This window comes from Lithobates pipiens, unplaced genomic scaffold (assembly GCF_037356315.1).
Source record: "Lithobates pipiens isolate NorthernLeopardFrog02 unplaced genomic scaffold, aLitPip1_a1.2 Scaffold_27, whole genome shotgun sequence".
NCBI classification, from domain to species: domain Eukaryota; kingdom Metazoa; phylum Chordata; class Amphibia; order Anura; family Ranidae; genus Lithobates; species Lithobates pipiens.
This window is the reverse complement of record NW_027507788.1, coordinates 42506758-42531489: the sequence shown is the minus strand read 5'-3', so window position 1 is coordinate 42531489 and position 24732 is coordinate 42506758. Positions and strand designations below refer to the sequence as shown.

The following is a 24732-nucleotide window of genomic DNA, read 5'->3' as shown; positions in this document are numbered from 1 at the left end:
CGACTGAGGCTTCACAGCGCCAGCAGGTGGCTGGCGTAGACGGGAAGATTTTGTGTAAAGTAGCAGGGTCTCTGTACCATCTGGACAGCAGCTTATAGTTCTTCTCTTGAGAGTAGCAGGAGATGGTCGACTTGTGTGTGAAGTGGAAAGAAGTTTGCCAGTCCGGCACAGTGATGTCTTCACCCAAATCCGCAGACCACAGCCTAGTATAAGGTGGGAGCTGATCATGCGCTAAAGTCTGTAGTAAGTTATATAAGGAGGATAGCAGGTGTTTGGGGGCTTCTGGGAGCGAGCACAACACCTCAAAGTCGGTAAGCTTGCGGTGTATTTGAGAGGAGGAGTGTAGGCGTTTGGTAAATGCGGACACCTGTAGGGCCGTGAGCCAATCTCCAGAGTCTGCCAGGGGGACCGGGGTCCCCTGAGAGGGATGCACAAATGTGTGAGCTTGCGGCCACTCCGCACGCCTAAAGGGTCCTAGGGAGGCTGCCCCTGTACTTTGTGGTAAAGCAGGATGGTCAAAGAGGGACGTCAGGGGGCCCGGATCAGAGGAAAGGGTGGTGTTTAGCCCTGTCTTATACCATAATTTCAAGGAGGCCAAGGTCAATGGGGATAAGGATGTCATACTAGAGTAGTCCTGATTGTATCCCCATAGAAGAGCTCGGAGATCCACAGGAGAAAGGTCCTGTTCAACGGCCACCGAGGCCTTGCAAGGAGGACGGGGGAACCATTCTATGATGCGAGTCATATGAGCAGCTGCATGGTAAGTCTCAAAGTCAGGGAGGCCTGTTCCCCCCATAGTCTTCGGGAGTGTAAGCAGTTTAAATTTAACTCTGGGGAGGCCCCTGTTCCACATGAATCTGATGGCTATCGAACGCAGGGAGATGAAAAATGATTTGGGGACTTGGATGGGGATGGTTTGAAATAAATACAGGAGCTTGGGCAGGATGTCCATCTTTAGGATATTAATCCTTCCGAACCAGGGCAAGGGAGACCCCCCCCATTCCTCAAGGTCCTTCCGTATACGGTTAAGCAGGGGAATATAGTTCAGGGAAAACAGGTTAGCTAGGTTGGAGGGTATAATAACCCCTAGATAAGAAATCCCCTTGGTCTGCCATTTAAATGAGAAATTGGATTTTAGAAGGGACAGTGTGGAGGGGGTGAGGGATATGTTAAGGGCTTCAGTCTTAGTAATGTTGATCTTGAAGTTACTATGGGTACCAAAACGTTTAAATTCTCTGAGTAGGGATGGTAGGGAGGTGTGCGGATTCTGAAGGTACACAAGGAGGTCATCAGCATACAGGGAAAGTTTGTGATGCGCAGACGGAGTGTGGATACCTAGAATGGAGGGGTTTTGTCGTATGGCACAGGCTAAATGTTCAATAATAATGACAAAGAGGAGGGGGGACGGGGGCAGCCCTGGCGGGTACCGTTTGCAATGTCAAAGGGGGCTGATGTGGTACCGTTGACTAGGACCGTAGCCGAGGGTCGTGAATATAGGGACATAACTTTAGAGATGAAGGGAGTTCCGATGCCAAGTTGTTGTAGAGACAGCTGTAGGAACCTCCAGCTGACCCTATCGAAGGCCTTTTCAGCGTCAAAAGATAAAAGGCAAGCTTTCAGGCCTTTACGTTGGATCAGGGAGATAAGATGTATCGTCTTGGAGGTGTTGTCCCTCGCTTCTCTGCCAGGGACAAAACCCACTTGATCGTTGTGAATAATTTTAGGCAATAAAGGGGACAGACGGGTAGCCAGAACTTTCGCAAATAGCTTAATATCTATGTTGAGCAGGGATATGGGTCGATAGCTGCTGCATTGGGATGGGTCCTTGCCTGGTTTAGGGATAATAGAGATGTTGGCAGATAAAGATTCCTTGGAGGGGAGGTTAAGACTGTCTACCGAATTAAAGGCCTTTGTCAGAAGGGGTGCAAGTTGTGGGGCAAATGTCTTGTAGAACCGGGGTGTAAAGCCGTCAGGACCCGGGCATTTGCCCACTTTAAGGGCTTTGATGGCCTGCAGAAATTCAGAAGTAGTTAGGGGCTCATCTAGGGATGTCGCGTCTGCATCATCAATAGTGGGTAGAGCAGTTTCCATAATATAATCCTGTGTGGGGTCGGGAGAGGGGGGGGACCGATCGGAGGGGTTTGCACGCGGGAGGTTATAAAGCTGTGAATAATATTGCCGGAAGGATTCAGATATCCCGGAGGTGTTAAACGTTTTCCTAAGGTCCGATTGGACGATAAAGGGGATAGAATGTCTTGGGGGTCTAGGGTGAATAGTTCTGGCCAGGTGTTTACCACATTTATTCGCCAGGGAGTAGAAGTGATTCCGCGCTTTATCCCGGGCAATGAGGGAGTGCGCGTCTAAGAGCTGTAGCAAGTCTCTGCGGGCGTTGGAAAGCCGGACAAAAACCGTAGGGTCCAGGTCTTTTTTATGAAGGGATTCAAGGAAGGAAAGGAGTTTGCGTATATCATGAGCGCGGGCCTTCTTAAGGCGGGAGCCGTGTTGTATGAGGGTACCCCGGATCACACATTTGAGTGTGTCCCACTGGTTCAAAGGGGAGGTTGTGTCCGCGGAGTGGTCACCTATGAAATTTTTAATGACTTTGGAGACATCCGCCACGCACACGGTGTCCCGCAGCAGATTGTCATTAAGCCTCCAGCTCGCCCCCCGGCGGGCAACAGGGGGGCGGACTAGAGTCAGATAGACGGGGGCATGATCGGACCATAGGAGGTTACCGATCGCCGTTTGGAGAGGCGTGTCTAGAAGTGATTGCGATATGAGAAAGTGGTCCAATCTACTGTAGGAGTTGTGTGAGACTGAAAAATAACTGTAATCCCTTTCCGTGGGATGCTGGACTCGCCAGGCATCCACCAGATGGGAGGAATGGAGGAGTGATTTAATACGTGTCAAGGTGGAGCAAGGTACAGAAGACTTACCCGAGGATGTGTCTGCGGATGGGGAGAGGGCAACATTGAGATCACCTCCAACAATAAAAGCCGACCCTCCAAAGGAGGATAGTCTGGTGAGGACTGAAGAGAGGAACCGAGCCTGGCCCACGTTCGGCACGTAAACGTTAGCTACTGTAAAGAGAAAATCGTTTAGTTTCAATTTCAAAAATACATAGCGGCCTGAATCGTCTATGAGAGAGTCCAGGACCTCCGGGTTAAAAGATTTATGAAAGGCAACAGACACCCCCTTGGATTTGGCCTGCGGATTAACACTGTGGAACCATTGAGGGTAGTACCTATTGCGCAGTGCCGGAATAGCTCCAGCTCGAAAATGTGTTTCCTGGAGCAACAGAATTTTCGCGTGCTTTTTGTGAAAATGGTAAAGTGTCTGGCTCCGCTTCTCGGGAGTGTTGAAACCCCTACAATTAAAGGAAGCAAAAGTTATCGAATCGTCACTAGCCATGGGGGATCATTAGGGTGGAGCTCGGGATCAATAGGATAAGTGACACTATGGGCAAACCCCATTGGGGTAAGGAACAGGAATAGAGGATGTACAGGGGAGGTAAGGGAGGGGGGGAGGGGTGGGAGGGTAAAGGCAGAGAGAAGGTGAAGGGGAGAAGAGAAGAAAGAATAGAGAGAAAGAACAGTATGACAACCTTGCATAAGTAGTAACAACAGTGGCAGGTATGGTAACCCGTTCCCAGCACAATAAGCAGGGGGACATGAAACAGGGCATTTAGAAACATCAGTGATAGGAGACGGGCCCAGTAGGTCAGGCAGAAAAGAGGAGTAGGCAAGAAAAGTAAAATAAAAATAAAAATAAAAAAGGCCACTAGGTGGCTCCAAAAGGCAAACATTACAAAGAAAAGAAGCCTGTCATAAAGGCACAAATCAGTGCATCGCACAGTGATCATAGGATCACCGTGGGGCGCACAAAAAAAAAAAAAAAAAAAAACCCCGTAAAGGGGGGGGGGAGTGTGGGATAAAAACACAGAGTCGGGCAGCTCCCAGCACCCCGGCCCCATGGGTAAACCAGTATCAGTTGCGACCTAAAGAGTAAACTAAAGAACATAGTAAGCATAAACATCTTAGTGGTCATCAATAAATGCAATTGTAAACCGGCATAAAATAGAGAACATCTATGAGTCATAGGGGGAAGAACATGCAATAGGCCCAACAAAGGGATCAGATTAAACAAAACAATAATCATAAAGTATGTCAAGGGCAACACGGAGGGGACCGTTGTATACAGTGGGTTGCAAAGACAAGTCTTGAGATCAGTCCAGGAACTATCAGCACAACGGATAACCCCAACTATAGGGAAAGGGGGGAGGGGAACACAGCAACGGGGGTTGTAAAAGATATGCAAAAAACCTGTAAACAAAAGGGTTAATCAACATGTGAGATATTCGACCCATACGGGTCCAAGGCCATCACAGGGGAAGGCCCCAGCGGCGGGAGGAGAAAACAGGCCCGGGGGGCCCACTGGATCGGGTCAGTCGTTGGGATCCTGAAGCTGCGGGGACCGAGTGGTGCGCTTGCGTCCTTGCTTCTGCCATTGCGGGGTGTAGGGTAGACCTGGAGTGGTCGGTGCAAACGGCCAGTCAGGCAGGGCAACTTGGGGCAGTTCAAGCGTACTAAGAAATGTAGGCAGGTCCCCCAACGTACGAAATACAGCGGTTTTACCCGCGTGGTGCACTCGAAGATGGAACGGGAAACGCCATTGGTATTTGATCTGTCTTGCTTGCAGGAGTTGCGTGAGGGGTCGTAGGGATTTCCGCAAAGCCAGTGTTTGGCGAGAGAGATCAGGAAGGAGCATGATGGGTGCGTCATTAAAGAGGATCGACTGCTGCGTGCTGGCGGCCCTCATAATGTTCTCCTTTATTTTGTAGAAATGGACACGGCACAACGTGTCGGTTAGTATGATTTAATACTTCTCTTTTAACCACTTCAATACTAAGGGCGTCATATGACACCCTTGACATTGAATGGGAATATCTGAATGATGCCTGCAGCTACAGGCATCATTCAGATATTATTCTTTCCGGCCGGCAAATCTGTGCATGATAAGAATGATCATAGGGGCAGTTCCGCCACTTGATCGTTCTTATAGTCGACATCCCTCCCTCCCCACCCCTCCCGCCGCCATCCAGAATCAGCCACCGCCGGATGACGAGCGTAGAGATTTCCGGTGACCAGATGGTCACCAGTTATCTCTATGACCATCGAAGGCCCGGGCGCGACGTTATGATGTCACACCTGGGTTCCTGGAAATAAACAAAGTCGCGATCGTGACTGTCAGCATGAGATCAGTGATTTTTTTTTTTTTTCACGATCTCATGCTTTCCAGCCTGAAGAAGAGATGTGGAGTCTTATTGACCCAATGACCCTGCATCTCTTCAAAAAGAGGACCTGTCACACACCATTCCTATTACAAGGGAAGTAAAATAATAAAAAATAAATTAAAAATGTAAACCGCCCCTGTCCCCGGTAGCTTGCGTTCAGAAGCGAACGCACATGTAAGTCCCGCCCACATATGTAAACGACATTCAAACCACACGTGAGGTATTGCCGCGTGCGTTAGAGCCTGTGCAACAATTCTAGCACTAGACCTCCTCTGTAACTCTAAACTGGTAACCTGTAAAAAAAATTTAAGCGTCGCGTATTGAGATTTTTAAGTACCGAAGTTTGGCGCCATTCCATGAGTGTGCGCAATTTTAAAGCGTGACATGTTAGGTATCTATTTACTTGGCGTAACATCATCTTTCACATTATACAAAAAATTGGGCTAACTTTACTGTTTTGTTATTTTTTAATTCATAAAACCGTTTTTTTTCCCCAAAAAAAGGCGTTCGAAAAATGATTGCGCAAATACCATGCAAGATAAAAAGTTGCAATGACAGCCATTTCAATGATGATTTTTACATGTAGGAGTGCCAGAATATACCTGGTATTGAAGTGGTTAAGCAGGTTAATATAATAGATTTTTTTTTTCCTGAATGAGGAGTATACTACACAGAACACTGGTAACTTTTACATGGTCTCCGGAGTCCAGTAAGTAATATTGGTTAATACATTACTGATGGACTCTGGAGACCATGTAAAAGCTACCAGTGTTTTGTGTAGTATACCCCTCATTTAGGAAAAAATCTTGTGGCAGTTTTTCATGCCCACTGCAGTCTGCGGGAAACATTACATAAGAGAGTTTTAGCTCTATTAAGGAAGACTGGGCAGCACAGAATGCCTTGCAGGAGGTTGCAGCCATACTATAAAGACTTTTACAAAGCCTGCTAGGTTCTTTTATTCTATACCGATTGCACATGTTGCCTGCAGTTGCTCTTTTTAATACTTTATAGAAATGTAGCTAAAACTATATATATTTTTTTTTTCAGAATGAAAAATCCTCACCTTCGTGCCAAGTTAGCAGAGGTACTGGAGGCTGTGATGCCTCATTTGGAGCAAACCCAGAATCCACTAATCTCCAGTGTCTTCCATCGCCAGCGAATCTTTTGTTCATACCGACATGCACCACGCCTTGCAGAAGCTCTTATAAAAGTGTTTGTCGATATAGAATTTACAGGTAAGTATAGCAGAGTAGTGTTTTATTGCACAAAGGCTCTACCTTTACACTATTTTAATTAAGTATGCTAAATATTCTTCCACAGGGGACCCCCATCAGTTTGAGCAGAAGTTTAACTATCGGCGGCCTATGTACCCTATTTTAAGATATATGTGGGGACAGGACACATATCGGCAGAGTATAAAGGTTAGCGGTTCCACATAATACTTGCTACTTCTGGCGTGCTCATCTGTGATTGCTTAATCTTCCATTTTTTTAACAACACTTTTGTGTTCCACAGAATCTAGCTGACTATGCAGCAGAAAACCTTGAAGCTGTGAACCCACCACTGTTTTTGCGATTTCTCAACTTATTGATGAATGATGCTGTATTCTTATTGGATGAAGCTATCCAGGTAAATAAAATAAAAAAAAAGTGCAACAATATTAAATGTTATGGTTTTAATGCATACAAAAAGTTTTATATATTGAAGCTTACCAGTCCTCAGATACAATAGCTACAATATTTCTCCTATTCCCTTTTCCCCCTTATTTTCACCTGATGATCCTGCAAGTAACACACTTCTTGTTTTTAGTTTTGGTGGCTGTATTCGTTTTCATCCTCCAGTACACAAAATACCTGTTGATCTTGCAAGAAATACAGTGTCTGTCACTACGTGTATGCCTTAAAGTGTTACTAAACCCAGAACCTGCAGTCACTATGGTCTGGTCTCCCACAGTACAAAGAAAATGGAAATGCAATTATCTTAGTAAATATAAACTGATAAATAACGTTTCTCATCAGCAGCATATAGCAGCCTTGTGACTTTTATCAGTTCCTAGTAAAGCTTGTAGGAGGAGTTTTCATTCTCCCTTGATCCTCTGTCTGGACAGTGCTGATTGGCCCTGTGCTGATCACATGCACTCTCCCAAGAAAAACAAAAACTCTCTAGCAATACACACTAAACTGAGCATGTGCAACCTGTCCCCTGACTCTGTAAATATCAGGTAATTTTTTGGAGACAGTGGAAGAAGAGGAGGATCAGAGAGACGGGATTGAACAGCCATTATACACAATGCACAGGATTAACCCATTAGGGGAGTATAACCAGCATGATTTACTGCATATACAGACACGCTTTACTGTTGTGGATTAAGTAACACAAGAAAGTAAAAACCTCCTTCTTGTGTTACTACTACGATGAATCCACCATATAATAGAGGTGAAAAGAGACGTGTGATGTCCACCCCATGGCTGTTTCCATAATACAGTGGAGAAAAAGGCATAGTTATGAAGGAACAGGAAGGGTGCTATTTGCAGGATTACCAGGGGAAAATTCAAGAAAAAAATCTGAAAACGGAAAACTAATGCCTCTGCCACATCTGAGGACTGGTAAACTGCAATATACTACATTTTTTTGTTTTTAACTGCTTCCCATTGTTACCTGTATGATGGGAACGGTGATATCTGGGTCATGGCTGCAGCCATAACCCAGATATCATTTTATGCCACCAGAAACTCCATATAATGTAAAAGTGATTGAGTGGCTATACAACCCCCCCCTCCCACTGCTGCCTGATGTTTTTGTCATGCTCTTCCGTCCCCCCGGGAGCCTGATACCAATTTGACCGCTCCCATCAGGTGCACTAAAATGAATGAAAGGGACTTGTGTATGTTTTTCCCCCTATGTGATGTCAAAAAGCGGAAGCAATGAATTTTTCACTTCCAATTTTGGTTTGTTTGTTTACAAGCTTTACTTTCTTGTAAAGCATTTGCTCGAGTCGATCTTGATCAAACGGATTCAGCAGTGGAGAGACCTAGGGTCTGATAGACCCCATCATTTTACTCATGCAGGGCAAAGTGACAGATGAAATTGTCTCTGAAAGGCCCCTTTTCCCCAATGCCTTTATACTCGCCTTGCCAGCATTCCCTCTACTGCAGCCATCCACAGAACCCATCACTTTTGGGTATAGAGCATGTAACCCCCCATCACTGTGACAGTGATCAGATCTAGCAGGCTGCTTGGCCCAAGCATTGTCACGTGTTGTGAAGAGTGAAGTCTCCATTTGTAAAGTTTGCTGACATTTTTGTGCTGGCTGTAGAGGAGGAAGGAGGTGCTGGTAAGGTGAGTATAGGGGGTGGGGATTCCCTTTGCAGAGATGCTGTTACTTTTCTCTGCATGGGCAAGGTAACAGTGGGGTTGATTTACTAAAGGAAAATAGACTGTGCAATTTGCAAGTGCTGTTGCACTCATTTTCCCCAGAGCTCAGTGACTCTGGTGATGCTCTGCTGATTTCCATCATCCAAACGTGCCAGCAAAAATGCTGTTTTTTTTAAATATGGGTATTGTTTACAAAGTGAATCTTTACCACATTCACTAAGCTGTCGGGAAAATGAGCACAGCTGCATTTGCAAAGTAAATAAACCCCTAGTGTCTCTTCATGGAATTTCTAGATTAGGTGTGTTCTGATGATTTCCCTTTTTCTTGTCTCTTTCTTGACTTCCAGTACCTGAGCAAAATTAAAGTACTTCAAATAGAAAGGGACCGGGGCGAATGGGATAATTTGAGCACCGAGAGCCGACGGGAGAAGGATTCCAATCTGCTCATGTTTGGCCAGTTAGCCAGGTTCCACAACATCATGTCAAATGAAACCATTGGGACCTTAGCATTTCTTACATCAGGTAACGTATATAAGACAGATTATTCTATATACCGTATTTATCGGGGTATAACACGCACCCCAAGTTTAGGAGGGCATTTTAAGGAAAAAATTTTTAGGAGGGAAGTTTAAGGAAAAAAAAAACTTACATTTAAATGCCCATCAATGCAGCCTTATCAGTGTGCATCTGCAGCCTTGTCCATCATTGCAGAATGATCAGTGTCATTTGCAGCTTGCCCAGCACTGTTTGCAGCCTTGCAGAGTGTCATTTGCAGCTTGCCAGTGTCATTTCCAGCTTGCCCAGCGCCGTTTGCAGCCTTGCCCATGTTTAAATATCCCGCCGCCGAGACAAACCGAGCGAGCGCCGCCGAAAAAGACCGAGCCGTCTGCTCGGCTCCGCTCGTAGTCCCGCCTCCCTGCTGTTTCTGGAGTGAGCGCTGCTGAAAAAGACCGAGCCGACTCTACTGTGTATTCGGCTTGGCTCGGCTCGCAGTCCCGCCCAGTATGGGCGGGACTGCAAGCCTAGCCGAGTACACAGTACAGTCAGCTCGGTCTTTTTCGGCAGCGCTCGCTCCAGAAACAGCAGGGAGGCGGGACTACGAGCGGAGCCGAGCAGACGGCTCGGTCTTTTTCGGTGGCGCTCGGTCTTTTTCGGCGGCACTCACAGACAGTGGGGATCGGCGTATAACACGCACCCACGACTTTCCCCCGATTTTAAAGGGGAAAAAGTGCGTGTTATTCGCCGATAAATACGGTACTTGTTCCAGGAGGAAAAAGGAAATGTCTAAATATTGTGATGACACTTGTAGCTTTGGACACATTTGTTAAAAAATATACGTATTTTTACTAAATCACACACTTGTAAAAAGTATTACCCAAAAGCAAAAGAGAGTGCACATCCACCCTAGTGTAACACAATTTTATTATATTACAAAAAAAAAAACTTGATCTAATGCACTCACAAGGGATGGAGAACTGACAGACTCATTGAAGAGTGTTCCTAGCCGCCTCTCCTGGGTCGCCACATTCACCGTCCAAAGGGGGGAAAAGATCCCAGAAGCACTGGATGGAAGTCTCCGTTTTCCTGTCTCAATGGAGCCGCTGTCACTCAGCGAGTTTTCCATCCAGTGCCGTGGATGGGTAGAATGGAAAAAATTTTTTTGCTACATTCCACCCATGCATGGTGCTGGCTAGACTGGGCCCATGCGCAGCGGGGTCCCTGCAAGCCTCGCTGAGTGACAGCGGCTCCATTGAGACAGGAGAACTGAGGCTTCCATCCAGTGCTTCTGTGATCTTTTCCCCCCTTTGGTCGGTGACTGTGGTGATCCAGTAGAGGCGGCTAGGAACAATGTGTCTGTCAGTTATCCATCCCTTGTGAGTGCATTGGATTACGTTTTTTTTTTTAATCTAATAAAATTGTGCTACACTAGGGTGGATATGCACTCTCTTTTGCTTTTGTTTTTGGGTAATACTTTCTACAAGTGTGTGATTTAGTAAAAAATCCATATTATTTTAACAATTACATTTTATGTTGTATAGAATAGGGGGATGGTTTGAGTAGTTTCACAAAAGACAACTGGGCAGGGCTGACACCAATCAGTTCACAAAAATGTGTTGTCAGCCCACAAAAAGCCTTAGGAGCTGAGTGGCACTTCAGCAAATATGTTTCTGTACTTGCAGGATTTTTAGAGGAATAAAATATTTATTGAAAGCCCACGGTGATTGACATACACTGTGAAATACTTTCAGATGTTTGGGTTAGGGATTAATTTAGGGGTAGAGCTCAGGTTCAGGCTTAGGTTTAATGGTTAGATTGAGGTAAAGGCTATATTTAGAAGATGGGTTGAGAGAAATAAAGGTTTGAACATCTTCCCCGTGCCTGGTCATTCCTAAGCTTTTTGAAATCAAGGTAATGACATCTATCTTATCTATCTTATGTCATTACTACCTCAGTCAGTTTTTTTCTGCCAGCCTGCTGATTGGACAGTGAAGCAGCAGCAGCAGCAGCGTATTGATGAGGTCATCCTAAAGCTCTCCCCTCTCCTGTAATAAAATTCATGGTACAGCAGTCATATTGAGATATGGTATTTATTAGCAAATTTGCTTTCTGCCTCCAACTCTGTGGATGGTGGCTTGTTGGCTTAACAAAATCTGTTTCTTTCTTTATTTTTTTTCTTTAGATATATGCTCACTTTTTGTCCAGCCATTTTTGGCAGAACGTATTATTTCTATGCTTAACTACTTCCTCCAGCATCTCGTGGGTCCTAAGATGGGGGCCTTGAAAGTGAAAGATTTTAGTGAATTTGACTTCAAGCCACAGCAACTGGTTTCTGATATCTGCACCATCTACTTGAACTTAAGGTAAATGTTGTATTACGTCATAAGGGGTTTACAGTCCCACTGACAGTTGAAAATTGTATGGTAAACGTAACCTGTTATTCAATGGCTTCTTCAGTGTATGGTTTTCTAGCTGAAAATTGCAGAAAGTGTTTTTTTTTCTACCTTTCAGTCATTATTATTTATTTATTTATTTATTATTGGTATTTATTAGGGATTGACCAATTACTGGTGCGGCTGATATTCACTTTTCTAGAGGTATCGGTCAAAAAAACTGACCGATATTGCTTTAATGGGTCTTACCAAGGTAATGCATCTCCCCGGTAGCGTTCTTTAGTGCGGACGGTTGGCTTTATTGTAATAACAAGGACTTATGCGGCTCAGCAGACACTCGGTTATTATTACAAACAGCGGGAGGGAATATACCCACCTCCTTCCGCCTCTCGCCTGGACTCTCCCGTCACACCGGCAAGCAGCCGGCATGTCCACCGGCTGGCCGAAGACCTGAACAAAGCCAATGCTTGGTTCGGGACTCAGATCTAGTAATCCATAAGCGATGTCATGACATCAGTTCCTGGATTACTGGCATCTTAAAGGCGCCAGTTTTTAAAAAATAAAAAAGTATTTAAAATGATGATCTTGAATACTTTGAAGTCCAGTGGTGGAGGGGTTTGGGGTCTTATGGACCCCTATCTCTCCATAAAGAGTACCTCTCATATGCCTATTACTGTCACAAGGGATGTTTACATCCCTTGTGACAAAAATAACAGTGATAAAAAACAAAAAAAAAGTAAAATGACAGTGTAAAAAAAAAAAAAAGTTTTAAATGTACAAAATATCAGCTATCTGCAGAAGAGGTGGCCGAAATATCAGTATCATATTGGCACCGAAAAAACTATATTGGTCAATCCCTGGTATTTATAGTACGATCAGTAATTGCAATTTTTAAAAAATTCTAATAAGTACATGTTATTATTGGTATTTTTTTTTTTAACTTAACGTTAACTTCCTCTGTCAATGCCGACTATTTTTAAAGTGGTAGTAAATCCAGAAAAAAGCAAAAAAATGGCATCCTGTGGCATCGCATTGTTTACTTTAAAACTAAGCCCTCCAGCGTCACCACTGACCGGGCTTCCGTCTTCATCTGGTCTTCTTTCCGGGTTCGCAGGGCTCTGGGTGTTTGAATGGCTAAGTCTGATGATGTCATTCCTGCACATGAGCCATGATTGTGGCACAGCGATCTGAAGGGAAGTCATACTCAGTATACCATCCCTTGAGAGCGCAGTGTGCATGCGCAGGTGATGTCACTGGCTGCAAAATCTGTGAATATTTTTTTAAATGGTTCATGTTTAGGAGATTTTAATTTTATGTACAGGTAAGCTTACCTGTAGGTAAAAGTTGCCAAATGGAGTTTACTACTGCTTTAAACCTTATGTTGTTAGCATTAGCAAATAGATATTAAAGTATGTCATATTTACTTGTTTAGAACTTGTTTTTACATTTCGTCAGTTGCGTCCTGGTTTCCAGGCCTAGGTGAATGATGCCATAAATCCCAGGAGTCTTCAAGAGGGGAGGAGGGGTTTTCTCATCTAAGCACACCTTATGCCTGCATGCCTAAACTAAGGGCAGATGGATTTCAGGAAGTAAATGCGACATGAAACATCTGCCCTTATTTAACCATTTCAGCCCTGGGAGGATTTACCCCTTTAATAAACAGGACATTTTTTGTGATACGGGACTGCTTCGCTTTAACTGACAATTGCGCGGTCGTGTGATGTTGTACCCAAACAAAATTGATGTCCTTTTTTTTCCAAAAATAGAGCTTTCTTTTGGTGTTATTTTATCACCTCTTGCGGTTTTTATTTGTTGTGCTATAAACAAAAATAGACTGACAATTTTGAAAAAAACAAAAAAAAAAAAAACAATATTTTTTACTATCTGCTATAATAGATATCCAATAAAAAACTAACTTATTCATCAGTTTAGGCGAATATGTATTCTGCTACATATTTTTGGTAAAAAAACGCAACAAGTGGTGTATATTCATTGGTTTACGCAAAAGTTATAACGTCTAAAAAAAATTTGAGGAACGATTTAGGGACTTTTTAAAAATTTTTATTTTTTATTGTTATTACTGAAAATGGCAGGGATCAGCGATTTTTAGCGGGCTTGTGACATTGTGGGGCAGATACATCTGACTCAAAGTGACACTTTTTTGGGACCGGTGACATTTATACAGCGATCAGTGCTATAAAAATGCACTGATCACTGTATAACTGGCACTAGCAGGGAAATATTTAACACTAGTGGTGATCAAAGGGTTAAGTGTTCCCTAGGGAGGTGATTTCTAACTGTCATGGGGATGGACTGACTGGGAGTAGAGAGAGATAGCTGTTCCTGATCACTAGTAACAGCTGATCTCTCTCTCCTGCCCTGTCAGAATGGTGATCTGCCTTGTTTACATAGGCAGGTCCCCATTCTGCCTCTCTCTCGGTGCCCGCAATACCACATGCACAGACCAAAGTACACTTACGTTGGTTTGTGCAGCCGAGCCACCTTGCTGCAGTATATATGCTGAAGGCGGTCGGCAAGTGGTTAAAGTGGGTGTAAACATGATTCATGAAATTTTATCTGGACACACATATCTGCAGAGATTTGTTCTCTCTTCAAAGCACTATGTCCCGTATCTGTCTTCTGCTCCGTTTGTCTGTTTTCAGCCTGATGACTTCTAACAAGTTCTCCCAGACGGAACCTGAAGTTTGTGTCAGGGAATGAGTTATACATAAATTCGCACAAAGCTGAACTATTCAGAGGCAAGCTCTGCATGTGTTGGGAGGGGGTGTCTACCTTTCCTCCAATCCGCTATCTCAGTTTCTCACAGTGTATAGCAAGAATCCACGCCCACAGGTGAATCTGAAAGAGAAAATTCGAACAGTATGTGCCCTTTCTAAACAGTATATAAAGTTGAAGACAGCAGATATAGATGTAAAACTTATGTAGGAGGATTTGTTTAATCTCTGGGTATCATCTGCGGCTCTTCACTTCACTGGGTATATGGAGGGTTTACACAACTTTAACCTGTTCCTGACCGACTCCTGTACTTGTACGTCGGCAGAATGGCACGGTCGGGAGAAGTAACGTGCCTGCCGCAAGCTCCATGCCCGCGGGTCCCGCGGACTCGATCTCTGCGGGGATACCCGCGATCGTGTCACGGAGCTCAGAACAAGGAGATGCCGATGTGAACAGCATCTCCCCATTCTGCCTAATGTCAGCACACTGATCGTCTGCTCCCTGTCATCGGAGCAGTGATCAGTGCGGTGTCACACACAGCCACGCCCCCAGACAGTTAGGAACATGCCCCTAGGATACACTAAACCCCTCCCAGCCCCCTAGTGGTTAACCCCTCCACTGCCAGTGACATTTTTACAGTAATCAATGCAATTTTATAGCATTGATCGCTGTATTAATGCCAATGGTCCCAAAAATGTGTCAAAATAGTCCGATGTGTCTGCCATAATATCGCAGTCATGATAAAAATCGCTGATCGCCGCCATTACTAGTAAAAAAAAAAAATATATTAATAAAAATGCCATAAAACTATCCCCTATTTTGTAGACACTATAACTTTTGTGCAAACGAATCAATAAACGCTTATTGCGATTTATTTATTTTTTTTTTTTTTTTTTTTAACAAAAATATGTAGAAGAATACGTATCGGCCTAAACTGAGGAAAAACTTTTTTTTTTTTTTATATATTTTTAGTTAATTTCGTTGTTTTTTTCAAAATTAACACTTTTTTTGTTTATAGCATAAAAAATAAAAACCGCAGAGGTGATCAAAATACCACTAAAACAAAGCTGTATTTGTGGGGAAAAAAAGAACGTAAATTTTGTTTGGGAGCCACGTCGCACGACCACGCAAATTGTCAGTTAAAGCGACGCAGTGTCGAATCGCAAAAAAATGCTCTGGTCAGTACCCAAGGATGGTCGCTCCTATTCACCAATGCTATTTGCTCAAACTGTACGTGTCTTAAAGAAAATAAACAAGCCGGGAAATATGATCGTGGCATTCACTAATCCTTCCGGGGGGGTGAAGTGGTTAAGATGGCCATGGCCAAGAATGCAGTGGGGTATTTTTCAAAGTGATTTCACAGCAAAACAAAGTATAGACACATGGATGGATGAGGGGAATTTGCTTTGAATATTAAAAATTAAATACCGTATTTATCGGCGTATAACACGCGCCGGCGTATAACACTCACCCCTAGTTTAGGAGGGAATTTTAAGGAAAAAAAAAACTTGCATTTAAATGCCCATCAATGCAGCCTTATCATTGTCCATCTGCAGCCTTGTCATGCAGCCTTGTCCACCATTGCAGCCTTGTCATGCAGCCTTGTCCACCATTGCAGCCTTGTCATGCAGCCTTGTCCACCATTGCAGCCTTGTCATGCAGCCTTGTCCACCATTGCAGCCTTGTCAGTTTTATTTCCCTTTGGCCGAAAGCCGCCGAGAATGGCCGAAGGCGGCCAAAAGCTGCCGAGAGGAGCCAAAGGGCCTGAAAGCCACCCAGAGGCTCAGAACTGCAGGGGATCGGCGTATAACACGCACCCACAATTTTCCCCTGCTTTTAATGGGGAAAAAAGTGCGTGTTATACGCTGATAAATACGGTAGCATTTTTGTTTTTTGGTGCTGAGATGCAGTATAGTTCCACTTTAAGAAATTTGACATTATCTGGTTCCATATATGCATTGTAGACCATTTTGAGGTAAAAACCTAACATGTGATGTAGAGGGTTTAAAGAAATAAAAGGTGCACACCTAGACTTGCACATAAAAAGAACACAAAAGAGATGCAAACTGTAGTCATACCCGGTACTTATTCTCTCTCTTGCAGTGACGAAGAGAATTTCCGTGCCTCAGTACCCAAGGATGGTCGCTCCTATTCACCAATGCTATTTGCACAAACTGTACGGGTCTTAAAGAAAATAAACAAGCCGGGAAATATGATCGTGGCATTCACTAATCTGGCTGAGAAGATTAAAGTGAGTAAATGCTTTGGTAGTAAATAGTCTTGCATTGTAATGCAATGTGGAGTATGTTTAGGGAAATACTTCTCTACCCCAATCATTTAGAGCCAAATATGTTTTTATTGCTTTTAACAGAATAAAATAATACTGATACATTTCAGATGTCCACAACATGGGGTAATACAATGCAAGTCACACTTTCCGTATATCGTTGGAAACATTTCCAGTGTAGACACTAACACACCCCCGCCTCCCACGAGGAGCAGTGAGGACCAATAATACTGTATACCGAAGGAAAATTGTTTGATTCCATGCAGTGAAAGATTTATTAAGTACCAGCAAAAAATTATATATTTAAATGTGTAAAATCAAATAACATATATAAAGAACTGCTGCCCCTACTGATTACTCCCACTTAAGTGGGGTAGAAAGATGAGAAAAGGAAAATAGAGGTAGGTGTGGCGCTGTTCATTTAAATAGCTAAAATAATTAGTGATATAATGATGTGCCTAGTACAATTGATTAATATAGCTTGTGAAAAATAAAAATAAAATCTATTGCAGATTAAAGGGGTAAAAACTGGCACATCCCTTAGTAAAAACAGCACACAGTTAATGCACCAAGCAGTGTTAGACCCACAGTTAACCCTTTGATCACCCTAGATGTTAACCCCTTCCCAGCCAATGTCATTCGTGCAGTGACAGTGTATATTTTTAGTACTTATCACTGTATTAGTGTCACTAGTTCCCACAAAGTTTCAAAAGTGTTAGTGTCAGCTTGCCCACCATACTATCCCGCTATAAGTCACTGATCACTGCTCTATTTGTGTGAAATAAATTATATACATTTCATCTGGGCACAGTGATTTTCCAGATGGCAAGTGGTTAAGAAAGTGATGAAATATTGCTTTCTAGTCTTCCTTGTAAAGAAACCACAAAGAAAGTTTCCCCGATCTAAAAATCTAACAAGTATTATGTCCTCTTTTTTTTCCCTTTTTGTTTACTTTGCATGAAAACATCCTGAACAGTAAAGAATCTTGTACAGCCAAGCAGTATATGCCGGGCTGTTAGGAAAATGAATTTGTGCCTCTCCAATAATGCTATTCCCCAGCATATCAAATATATCTAGAAGTGTTGGTACTTCTTTTAAGATATATACATTGGATAATAAAATGGTGAAAATCCCTTTTAATTGCCTCCCAAGAGTTTTTCCTCTTAGTTACACAGTCAGGTTGAAAAGAAAGACACAAGTCCATCTAGTTCAACCATAAATAAATAAATAAAATAAAATATATTATACAATCCCATATACCCAATCCTATACCCACAGTTGATCCCGAGAAAGGCAGGATCCAATTTGCTACAGCAGGGGAGAAAGTTCCTTCTTGATCCCAGAGAGGCAAGAAGATTTTCCCTGGATCAACTTTACCTATAAATGTTAGTACCCAGTTATATTATGTACACTTAGGATAGAATTCAGGCCTTTCAAAACTTGCATATTCCAGATGAGGTCTTACTAATGATTTGTACAGGAGCAAAACGATCTCTCTCTCTCTCTCTCTCTCTCTCTCTCTCTCTCTCTCTCTCTCTCTCTCTCTCTCTCTCTCTCTCTCTCTATCTCTCTCTCTATATCTCTCTCTCTATATCTCTCTATATATATATATATATATATATATATATATATATATATATATATATGAAAGGACTTTGCTCACTTTCGAAACCACAGCTTGGCATTGCATGCTATTATTGAGCTTATGATCTACCAAAACCCCCAGATCCTTCTCCACTATGGATTCCCCCAGTTGTACTCCCCCCTAGCATGTATAATGCATGCATATTCTTAGCCCCCCAAGTGCATAACTTTACACTTATCAACATTAAACCTCATCTGCCACATAGTCGCCCAATTAGACAGAGCATTGAGGTTGGCTTGTAAATTGGAGACATCCTGTAAGGACGTTTATTCCACTGCATATCTTGGTGTCATCTGCAAAGACAGAAATGTTACTTTTGATCCCAGACCCAATATCATTTATAAAGATGTTAAAAAGTAAGGGTCCCAGCACTGAACCTTGGGGTACACCACTGATAACCTTAGACCATTCAGAGTAAGAATCATTAACCACTACTCTCTGAATTCCGTCTTTTAGCCAGTTTTCTATCCATTTACAAACTGATATTTCCAAACCTGTAGACTTTACCTTACACATGAGCTGTGTGTGTGGGGAACTGTCAGATGCTTTTGCAAAATCCAAGTATACCACGTCCACCGCCACCCCTCTGTCCAAGGTTTTACTTACCACCTCATAGAAAAAAATCAGGTTTGTTTGACAACTTCTGTCTTTCTTGAATCCATGCTGTCTGTTGCTTAAAATATTTTTTTCCAGCAAGAACTCGCCTGGTCTTTTATTAAACTCTCCAGTATCTTCCCGACTATAGAAGTTAAACTAACAGGTCTATAGTTACTTGATAAAGACTTTGTACACTTTTTAAATATGGGCACCACATTGGCTCTACCCCAATCTAGTGGTACTATTCCTGTCATTAATGAGTCGCTATAGATTAGATACAATGGCATTGTAATTACAGAGCTCAATTCTTTTAGGATCCGTGGGTGGATGGCATCTGGTCTAGGTGCTTTATCCACCTTTATTCTGTCTAAATATTTCTGGACCATATCCCTTTTGAGCCATTGTGGATCATTTGGGGCTGTGATGAACAACTATTTTTTTTTTTTCTTTTGCACTTGTCAAACACACACACACATATATATACATACATATACATATTATTATTTTTATACACAATTTATATAGCGCCAACAGTTTACGCAGCGCTTTACAATGTATAGGGGACAACAACACAATTACACACACACACACACACACACACACACACACATATATATCTATATCTATATATCTATATATATATCTATATATCTATATATATATATATATATATATATATATATATATATACACCACTGGAAGCATTTTATTATAACAGACCAAAAGGGAGCAAATAAGAAATATTTCCTGTTTTACCTACACTTTAAATTTTTTTCCCCTGATTTTAGTCTTTGGCAGACAGACAACAGCGCGAAGAAGAGACCTTTGCTGATGCACCTGATGAGTTTCTTGATCCTATTATGAGTACCGTGATGTCAGATCCGGTCATTCTGCCATCCTCCCGTGTCACTGTGGATAGGTCAACCATTGCACGACATCTACTAAGGTAACTATTGGATGAATAAAATGGGTATGATATTATTCCCTTCATGTGAAAGGGAATAAACTGTGCTGCATATTCTAATAAATGTATAAAGCATTGACGACCCAATACAAGCCTATTTGAAAAATCTCCTTTCATATTGTGAAAGCTGCCTGTCTGCTGCCCATGTTTTTCCTCAACTTCTTGGATTCCACATATGCAGCTTCTTCTCTGCTGTTTACTTTAAATGTCTAAGAACTACATATCCCATGTTACCTTGCTGCCTACAAGCAGTGACTCCTATACAGGCTCTGCCTCCTCCCAGCACCTCTGTAGTTTAGAAGACAGGCTCTGTGAAATGTGTGACACATTAGTGCATATTTACAGGGCACAGTGACTACATGTCACAAAATTCAGGGAAGTAAATGTGCTTCTTCAAAAAGTACATTTTCAAACTTCAAGGCCATTCAAATTAATAGGAGTAGGCTAGACACAATTGAAATACAATGTGAAAATTAATATTTGACTTTAAATCTTAGATACTACACCTTGAAGTCTGTTTATATAAAAAAATAAATGTTGGACAAATGTGACATTCACCCACCCTTGACAAATTCTGTCTGTTTTTCTTATATACAGTGATTTCCTGTGATCAGCAGCTCCATCTAGTGGCCTTAATGTGCTATTTTTTTCTGCTTGTGGTATTTCAGAAAAAAAATACTACAGTAATGATGTGATAAGGAGAAGGGGCAGTGTTTGTAAAAATATAATATATATATTTTTTATCATTGCTTTCAATTGTAGAGAGCTTTTTTTCTGTATTTCCACCATTCACATAGGCTAGGCAGAGTCGTTTAGTTAAACATTAGGTATGCTTCCCTTTCAAGAGGAACTTCGCCCTTACTATCAAAAATAACATTAAATCCTAAAACTTATGAATGAATAAAAGTTAGAAAAAACTTACCTATGAGTCTATGGAATCCGGCAATGTCTTGCTTGTAGGGAAAGTTCTTCCTACACCTCCCCTCTTCAGCCTTGCTATCTTGAATTGCCCACAATGTGTCTGCGCATGTCTGGACACCCAGCACATATTCAAAGATGCTGCAGGCACACCCAGCACCCCCCCCCCCCGCGCCATTTCTATACATGCGCAAGATCCCACAAAGCTGCCTTCTGGAATGCGTAATGTGGAAATCACAGGAAGGAGTCCATGAAGTTGTGCACATGTGCAGGAATGCTGCAAGAGGGATTACAGCCTGACCTTTAGCATTCCTGGTATGTCACCCTTGAATAGGCAAGAATAAAGAACCTGGGCATTGGGGGGGGGGGGGGGGGGGTGGAATAATGCTTTTTTCATTTGGGGAAAAAGGATAACCCTAAAATTGATGAAAGTCTGATTATTTTAATTGGCTTCTTCCAAGAGGGGAAGAAACTGCTTTAGATTCTGAAACCTTTCACAAAGTTCACTAAAGCTGGCCATATATGCATAGAAATTTGGCAGGTTCAGCAGGGACTGGCCAAATTTTGATTCATGCATGGGCACTGTGGTTGTACAGAAGTCAATCTACCAATCAACTTCTGCACAACCACCCTGTTGCAATGAAAATATGGACTCCTGTATGGATGGCTGTTTAAAAGGTGACAGTCCTTTTGTTAAGCTTTTGTTGTTGCGATCCACATTTAGTCAGCAAACCTACCTTTTGTGTACGAAATAAAAAAACCATACTGTATATACTGTATGTTAATTAAATTAATTGTATGCATTCTTTTACCTACAGTGATCAGACTGACCCTTTTAACCGAAGTCCTCTCACTATGGATCAGCTGAAACCAAATACGGAATTAAAGGAAAGGATCTCGGAGTGGCTTGCAGAACGCACACAACAGAGTGAGAACATGGGAAATTATTCATTGTAGAAGGACTCATGGACTGAAATGGCACGTATAACGAAGCCCCCAAACTTTATAGCCAGACCACCACCGGATACTCTGCTCTTCACAAGCATATTGATGAACGAAGGAACTATGAAAGACACTGTGTCATGCACATATTTAACATATAAATTTTTTTAACATTTGATTACTTGCTGCCAAAGAAGGAAGAGTTAATACCTGCTCTCCAGCTAATATGTTTTGGGGTGTTCTAAGAGAACTAGCAGTTATACACAATAATAAATATGCACATCTATTTGCAAAGACAGTTCTTTAAGAAGACTGATAATATATATTCAAAGCTGTGATGTTCCCGAGATATCTTCTTTTACTTCAGCAGCACTGGCTACTGCACAGTTGGACACCTTCAGTGCTTTTTTTTTTCCTTTGTTCAATTGGATTTATGGATTCCTTGTCAGATTTTATTGGCCCTTTTTGGTGTAAAGTTGGCAAGCTCCTATAATGAAAGTTACAAGTGCTGAATTCTTTGGACTGATACCTCTCTATTGACCACATCTGAAGGATCTGGTAGATTTACCGAGATCTTGGAAACCTCTTGATAACATTTTGTATAGGAATTAAAGTTCATCTCGTGTTACTTATCTAGTTTACAACCTTTAGGTCATAGGTGGACTAAATAATGCAGATTTCAGAAATAATCAAATCATCCTTAGACTTAAGTTAACATTTTTAGTATATAATTTTTAAAATGTCGTACACAATATAATGTTTTTGTGTCACTAGGGATGTGTCTTGCTATGTTTTAGGTAAAGAAAGCTGATTCTGTGAATTAGACAAAATTAGGTGGAGAGTAATGTGTAAGTTATCAAGCAGGAGAACAAATGTCTCTATATAGGGGAGGTAGATTCTAGCTGCTGAACTGTAAATGTACAATAATTCATGTTAATAAATTGTAAATCTGCATTTGAGTATTTTTTTGCTTTATTGAAATTGGATTTCCTAATATTCATATGGACAACTCTGCAGTATGCTGAGGATTAGCAAACCTGATCCACAGGCCCCTATGGGGCTGACTAACGCTAGCCATACACACAGTTTTCTCAGGTTCAGCCTAATAGATATCTCTATCCACACTAAAGCTGGCCATACATGGATCGAAATTTGTCCAGTTCAGCAGGGACCAGCCAAATTCCAATTCATGTGTGGCCACTGTGGTTAAGCAGAAGCGGGCAATAAGTTGTAGCATTGTGTATTCTGACAGAGAGGGAGTCTCCCTGCTGTCAGAATACAATGACACATCAGGGAGAATTCCCCCCATGCACAACAAATGTGAGAACGGGGGAATCGGGTCAATTTTTTTCATTCGACCCTCTCGTTAAAAGGAAAAACTGAAGCATGTATAGCCAGCCTCAACAACATACTTGGAAGGATCTCTACTGCCAGCTTTTTTATTCAAACAGCTGCAAAACCTACAGCTACCTGAATACCTGAACAGTGACTGCCTCTGATAGGGTGCTATCAGTGTTCGGCCAACAATTTTCCACCTGACTATTTTGATTTTTCAGTCGACCTTTGTTGAGTTGGGTGGTGCCGACAGGGCAACCAGTTGCTTGAATTTCAGTAGATTCAGTTGAAATCAGCTGATATTCAAGCCATGTATGCCAATCTAATTCAGTTCATATTGTACTGTAGACCAAGCCCTGATCTTCCAGCACGCGCCAACGTTTGGTTCTGCTGAGGCGCTCGTCCCTTCTTCCATCCATCAGTGTATACAGCTGGTTTTACCTCCTCTTCTGTTCCTGACAGATGCAGCATATACAGATTTACTCCATATAATTACTGCTGTCTTACACCAGATTCTGCTATTTTATATGTAAGTAGGGCTGCAACAACTATAATCGATTATGAAATTAATCGATTACTATTTTCATAATCGATTAATCGGCCAGTAACATAATGGGGTTAAAAAAAATAAAATGAGCCCTTTATAGTACAAAAAGAGCAAATAACCGCTACTGTAAATATTACTTTCACAGTTCTACAGTAAGAAAGAACCCCTTACAGCAGTGATTATCTGCTTTTTTTGGACTATAAAGGGCTCATTTTAGTTTTTTTAACCCCATTATGTTACTAAACGTCTTGGACCTGGTTCACATCTGTGTTTTTTGGTGCTTTTTGCAGAAACGCACTACAGTTCATTTACATGGTTTTCTATGGGACACGTTCACCTCTATGCTTTTTTTCAACCGCTGCATTGTTGGAAAGGGTCAGGGACTCTTTTTTTTTTTTTTTTTTTTTAACACAAAACGGTGCTTTTTTGGTTCAATATACTTCAATAGAGAAGCTGCAGAAAAGCAAGTAATGCTTTTTTGAAGCAATTTGTGTTTTTTTAATCTGCCCAACATCAAATTGGCAAAATAAATGCAAAATCACGTGTGCAAAAATCAAAACGCACAGCAAAAAGCACTGCGGAAACGGATCAAAAGCAAACTGCATAGGTGTGTACCGAGCCTTATGCTGGCCACACGGATCCATTTTCAGATGAGAATAATCAGGCGAAAAATCCTTGTACATTCGCTGAATGAAAGAATGTTTGAAATTTTCACTTGTTTTTAACATTCTGTTTTTAAAATGAATGTAATTTCTGAAAAAAAAAACACATACACTGTGTGAAAATCATAATATTCTATTACTTGCAAATTTTCCCGTCACTGTGGTTAAAAATGAACGTCAATTTGACCCCACTAATGATTAGAAAATTGAACAAACGTTCTTAAAATTACATTTTTTTTTTATTTATTTTTTTAACCACATCAGTACAGGGCACTTAAACACCTTCCTGCCCAGACCAATTTTGAGCTTTCAGCGCTGTTGCACTTTGAATGACAATTGCGCGATCATGCTACACTGCACCCAAATGAAATTTTTATCATTTTTTTCCCACAAATAGAGCTTTCTTTTGGTGGTATTTGATCACCTCTACGGTTTTTATTTTTTGCGCTACAAATAAAAAAATACCGAAAATTTTGAAAAAAATAATGTTTTTTTTTTGTTTCAGTTTTAAAACTTTGTAAATAAGTACGTTTTCTTCTTC

At 41.8% G+C, this 24732-nt stretch overlaps 1 protein-coding gene across 1 annotated transcript in view; it reads left to right on the top strand.

The window, feature by feature from the left end:
- UBE4A (ubiquitination factor E4A) overlaps positions 1-22601 on the top strand; it is a 66756-nt gene extending 44155 nt beyond the window's left edge. Inside the window, exons 13-20 of the mRNA XM_077456887.1 lie at positions 6341-6528; positions 6614-6714; positions 6809-6922; positions 9015-9189; positions 11348-11528; positions 16398-16545; positions 19612-19769; positions 21524-22601. Coding sequence (XP_077313013.1) covers positions 6341-6528; positions 6614-6714; positions 6809-6922; positions 9015-9189; positions 11348-11528; positions 16398-16545; positions 19612-19769; positions 21524-21662 — 1204 coding nt within the window. The 3' untranslated portion in view covers positions 21663-22601. The remainder of the gene's footprint in view (positions 1-6340; positions 6529-6613; positions 6715-6808; positions 6923-9014; positions 9190-11347; positions 11529-16397; positions 16546-19611; positions 19770-21523) is intronic.
- Positions 22602-24732: the final 2131 nt, after the last annotated feature.